Source organism: Crinia signifera, chromosome 5 (genome assembly GCF_055691185.1).
Source record: "Crinia signifera chromosome 5, ASM5569118v1, whole genome shotgun sequence".
NCBI lineage: Eukaryota > Metazoa > Chordata > Amphibia > Anura > Myobatrachidae > Crinia > Crinia signifera.
Genome location: NC_139221.1, coordinates 52,172,175 through 52,178,174, shown reverse-complemented (window position 1 = coordinate 52,178,174; position 6,000 = coordinate 52,172,175). Strand labels below are relative to the sequence as shown.

General features: G+C 47.2%; 1 protein-coding gene across 2 annotated transcripts in view; it reads left to right on the top strand.

The window, feature by feature from the left end:
• Positions 1 to 378: 378 nt before the first annotated feature.
• Positions 379 to 6,000, top strand: part of ARFGEF1 (ARF guanine nucleotide exchange factor 1) — a 176,131-nt gene continuing 170,509 nt past the window's right edge. Inside the window, exon 1 of one of the 2 annotated variants that reach the window (XR_014474840.1) lies at positions 379 to 916. Coding sequence is in view for 1 of the 2 variants with exons in the window: in XM_083187219.1 (XP_083043345.1) it covers positions 820 to 916 (97 nt within the window). In the remaining variant the exon portion in view is untranslated. The remainder of the gene's footprint in view (positions 917 to 6,000) is intronic. The other variant, XM_083187219.1, reaches the window with a different exon arrangement.

Here is a 6,000-nt window from a genome sequence, read left to right as displayed (position 1 = left end):
CCCATGCAATAAGATGGCACTGGAGTAGCTGCCCCGAAGCATGGCAGTCCCTAGCATTGTGGGGCCCTGGGCGACTGCCCATTGCGCCCATGCAATAAGATGGCACTGGACTCTGGAGTTATGTCCTCACCAAGACAATCCAGGACAATTCAATACCAGATATTCATAGTTATAGGGAAAAGGTGAAAACTGCAGGAATTAGGGTGTCCTTGGCACATTATAATAACTAGACAGACTAGCAATTAGATTCAGGATCCTGCTGACTGTTCTCCTTGCCTTAGTACATTGCACCCTCACCCTGTAGCACATGCAGGTAGAAGCTCTCACAGTGTAACCTGTGCAGAATAATAACAGCAGTGTGTGCCTGCGAGGCCTTGCTGTGGCAGTGTGTGCCTGTACGGGCTGATCGGGGTGCCTGTCCTGCTCTGTGGCACCCGGTTCCCGGGGCATCACCAGGGACACGCATCTGATGACAGCCTCCATGCAGCACCGTGACCCGGGACATCCAGTCTGCGCCCTCTCCCCTCCCCCGGGTGTTGCTGCAGTGGCTGCTCTGGGCGGGTCTGCGCCTGACGTCGCTTCCTTCCAACATGGCGAGCGGAGCCGAGCTTCCCTGAGCCGCCAAACAGCCGTCACAGCAGCCGCAGCGACCTCACGTCCCCCCTGAGCCAGCGCCAGACACACACTGCGGGTGACAGCTGCCGCCCGGGCTGGGATGGGGCGGCCTCTAGCAGGAGCTGTCGGGATATAACGCCGGGACTCGGAGAGCGCAGCCCGGGGAGAAGGATCGCACCCTGTGCTAATAGCAGCGGCGGAGACATGTTCCTGACCAGAGCCCTGGAGAAGATCCTGAGCGACAAGGAGGTGAAGAGGGCGCATCACAGCCAGCTGCGCAAAGCCTGCGAGGTGGCGCTAGGTGAGTCCTGCTGGGGGTGGCTGCATTGTTCCTGTGACTGCTACAGTATGTGTGCGTGAGACAATGGTTAACTGGTGTGACAGTGGGGGACTGCTGTGTGTGTGTCAGTGGGTTATTGGTGAGTGTGAGTGTGTGTGTGTGTGTGTGTGTGAGAGAATGGGTGACTGCTTTGTGTGTGACAGTGGGGGACTGCTGTGTGTGTCAGTGGGTGACTGCTGTGTGTGTGTCTGTGACAGTGGGTGATTGCTGTGTGTGTGTATGGGTGACTGCTTTGTGTGTGTGTGACAGTGGGTGACTGCTTTGTGTGTGTGTGACAGTGGGTGACTGCTTTGTGTATGTGTGACAGTGGGTGACTGCTTTGTGTATGTGTGACAGTGGGTGACTGCTTTGTGTGTGTGTGTGACAGTGGGTGACTGCTTTGTGTGTGTGTGACAGTGGGTGACTGCTTTGTGTGTGTGACAGTGGGTGACTGCTTTGTGTGTGTGTGACAGTGGGTGACTGCTCTGTGTGTGACAGTGGGTGACTGCAGTGTGTGTGTGATAAGGACAGTGGGTGAATGGTGTGTGTGTCAGCAAGTGAATGTTGTGTGTAACAGCGGGTGACTGCTTTGTGTGTGTGATAGTGGGTGACTGCTGTGTGTGTGTTATTCAGTGGGTGACTGCTCTGTGTGTATACGTCACAGTGGTTAACTACTGTGTGTGTGACAGTGGTTGACTACTCTGTGTGTGTGTGACAGTTGATTTACGTGTGTGTGTGTATGTGTGACAGTGGTTGATTCACTGTGTGTGTGTGTGTGTGTGCAGGGGGTGGCATTATGCACTGTGCATGGCAGTATGTGATAGGAGGACAGGTGGTGTGTGTCTAACAGGAAGGTGCATCCTACCAGTGCATGTCATCAGTGTGTTTGCACATTGTGTAACTCAGTGTATGAATGCTTGGGTGACGGTTATAACAAGCAAAGCACCAAGGTTTGAGTTCATTGGGCCAAACATTGTAATGTTAACAAGTTATAAAGTACCAGCTAATCAGCTCCCGTCATTTCTCAACACAACCTGTGTGGAGACAGTTAGGAGCTGATTGGCTGGTACTTTATCAATCTATCACCTATTGAAGGCTTAATACATCTGGCCCACTGTGTGTGCCTGACAGTGGATGAGTCTGTATGATGGACATTGCTGATGCTGTAGCACATGTCTGTGTCTGTTGTTAGGGTGTTGTGCACAGTAGATTGCACAATGGTTGCTGAAAGAAACCCTTTGTAATTATATACTTTTGAAGGTCAGTTGCAAATATTTCTGTTGCTGCAAGAAAGGAAGAGTAGGAAAACCTGTCAACAAAGGCCTCTGCAAGCACGTCATCATCATCTAGTAATAGGGATAACTCAATAGCTGGGCCTAAGGGTGAAGTAGATGCTCAGAAGTATTAATGCATGGGGAAGAGAGTACAGTATCTGTTCACTTATGCTCGATTATATCATGTTACACATGGTGACAACAGTGCATTTCATTGTAGTTTTTATATTATACCATTTTAATGTAAAATTAAGATACGTTTAATTTCTGTACCCTGGTTTAGTTGTTTGGCATTGGATTAGTCAATTAAACCTATTAGTGTTGCACCATGCAGAGAGGGTAAGCTCCTGGGCAGCACAGTCTTCCTAGATCAATTATGGTCTGATAGCAAAGTGTTTGTATTACATCCTCTGTGCTTTCATTAGGATCTTCACTGTGTCAGAACGAGTAGAGCGCCATTTGCACAGTTCTTTGAACCTGTAACACAAGTTGATCCAATTTTGAAATTCATTCTCAGTTGTATTTACAAATTCTAAAGCACTTGGTTGTATGTTACTAATGTTGACAGTGCTACCGTATCAATGCATGTGTGTGTATGATATATGAATATGAACATATGCGGTTTTCTGCCACTAGGGCAGTTGGTCCCTTAGTGCTGGTCACTACTCCTGTATAAACCAGGGTCTTGCATCTTTCACCCAGTGCGGCTTTCCAAGCTATCATTGGTAGTTTACAGTCATATAATGGACAAATGGGAGTTGCGTGGTGAAATAACTGGCATTGTAGAAATATATGTGGAATTCACATTAAAATATTTGATTAATCATGAAGTTCAGCAATGGACGTGAAAAACTGAGATGCCCAAAATGGTTGATGTCATCATTGTCAATAATTGGCCTTGGGCACATCATGCATTATATATATATATATATATATATATATATATATATATATATATATATTATATTAGATTAAAATCATATATATCGTGTATAGATCTGCATCTCTGTCCTCCACAGTGATTACTTGCGCCTGTTAATGTTACGGGACTTTTTTGGGCTGCACCAACTCCGTAGAATGCCTGGTCCTGCTCAACATTTTCTTCTAGCCTTAAAGCATTCCCTGAAAACTAATCTCTTCAGCCAAGCTTAGCTTACTCCAGAACTGCCCTTAAAACCTCCATTATTCTACTCATTTACCCCTACTCTACACAGTGTACCCAAACCATACTTCTGTACTGTACTGCGCTCGCACAACTCACTGAGGGGCAGATGTATAAAGCAGTGATAAAGTGCCTGGTACTATCACCGGCCAATCAGCTCCCGACTGTCCCTTTTTAAGCCCAGCCTGTAACTTAACAGTCAGGAGCTGATTGGCCGGTGATAAAGTACCATGCACTTTATCACTTCTCCTCCCTTATCACTGCTTCGTACGTCTCCCCCTGAGTCCAGGCCGGCTTTGCTGTGTGACTGCATCGTATAGCCTACCTAAGGACCTCTAACCTATCTGGACCAATTTGGGGCATGTAACCGCTATTGTCATGTGTCAGATTTTACAGAATTTCCCTATAGATCTTAAGATTTTGAGCCAGCTCCACTTACCGCTTTATCCTTGTGGTATTACCTATTCTTTATTTATTACTGCCAGTTGTCAAGTGCAACAGAATATGTTGGTGGTATATAAATATATGTAAATAATATATATTAGCTCTGATAAGCTTGTGACAGTAGGTGTGTGCTGATCCCCAGCCAGAGAATAGCCACTGTGATATATCTATAGGATATAGGTTATATGTTGTGCACAGTTTTCTGTTTGTTTTTATCTTTTTAATAAATATTGTACGTTTTATGCTGTGTACACACTGTTCGATTCAGTCTCATTTTCAATTCGATTCGGACTATATAGTCCAAATCAAATCGAAAATGACACTGAATCAAACAGTTATTTGCATTTGATCCCGATGCGCGGCACCCCCAACAGTGCACGTTTTCCAGGTCTCCTCACAGAATCACAAATGGAATAATTAGCTCCACCTGCAGATAAAATGTGTCAGTGTAAATGAGTGCTACTGTGCCTAGGACTGAGGTTGAGAACCACTGATCTAATATACCATAACCATAATCCTGCAGGTCAAGGGGTGATAAGTAATTTGGCTGAGCATGATTTGAATATTTATGTAGTCACTTCTACGTCATAATTAGCCAGGTGGTGCTGTCCTTTGGTTGCTCATAAGGGGGATGGGAGTTCATATAAAGCAATAATGTAACTCAGGGGCAGATTTATTAGGCTTGGTGAAGTGATAAAGGCCCTTATTCTGGTTGGTGCGGATATGTCCGCGTGCGTTCGTTCCGCCGATGTTTTGTGTTTGCGCATGTGCAGAGGCATATCTGCGCATGTGCGAAAGGGACATACGTCCAAATTCCGCATGAATTGTTTACACTACGAACAGGGGGTGGAGAGGGATGTGAAGGGCTGTTTGGCCTCATTAACGTATGCATACGCCCCGCGTTTCATGGGCGTTCCCATGAAAACGCTGGGCGTACGTATGGTAATGCAGCCGTGACGCACGTGTAGGGGCCGGACATATGACATTGCCGGATGTCAGCTGCCTGCCCAGATCCCTGCTTTTGCACGGAGAAATGCCCGAGTGGTCTGAGCTCGCGGGAGCTGCCTGACCACTCGGTCCTGCATTTGATGGTCTGCGACCATCGAATGATGGGGGAGGTTCCCAGAGATGGAGGAGGTGTATACATGAGAAATCCACTCGTGCTCCGTGCGGTCAGCGGCTGACGCATTCTGACGTAGTAAGCGATCCGTACGGAAGGCGGGGTTTAGGGCGCACGGTCCTGGCCGCATATTCGGCTCCGGCCGCACAGAGGCCCAAAGTGTCTGGGTTTTATCACTGACCAGTCAGCTCCTAATTGTGAAGTTACAGGCTTGGTTTGAAAAATGACAGGTAGGAGCTGATTGGCTGGTGATAAAAACGAGACACTTTATCACTTCACCAAGCTTAATAAATCTACCCCTTAATAACATAAATGTGGACCAGTAGACACTCTTTAAAAGTGTGTTTTACTTCCATCTTTCTTGTTCTGGGGAAATAGAAATAATTTGGAGTCAGTGGCAGGTATTCAATGCCGGTGCGAGCGGCCGGCGAGGGGGTTAAACTGCGAGGATCACAGAAAACCAGTGATCCTTGCAGTTTAACCCCTGCGCCGGCCGCTCGAACTATGCAACGTTCCGGGGGAATCCTCGCCGTCACAAAACGGCGAGGATTCCCCTAAACTGCGAGAGCCGAGGCTAGTGCAGCAAACTCGCTGTAATTAGCCTCGATTCTCGCAGTTTTTGGAGGCACATACGCCAATTCTCCCTCGCTCAAAAAACGAGGGGGAATTTGCGTATGAGGGGGGTCAGTTGAATACTGACAGGGTGAGCGGTGACTGCGAGCAAAAAGTCCTGCTCGCAGTCACCGCTCGCCCACGGCATTGAATATATGCCATTGTGGTTTTGTGCCATGTGACAGACAGGTGCATGCTAAGAGCATACCTGTCGTCACACCCTGCTTCCAAATTAATGCGGATGTTACATACAGACAGAGGCAGGGTGTACCTGGGTGTTAACCATTAACAGTCTCCTGTAACAGCTACAGCAGAGATTATGATGACTAAGCCGGATTGCTAGGGGTAGTTGAATGCAAGATCTCACCTAAGACCTAGTTTGCTTTATGACCAAGCATCTTTCCGTAAGCTTAACCCCAGCGTGGCTGTATAAAGAGAAATGTAGGTTTTGTTT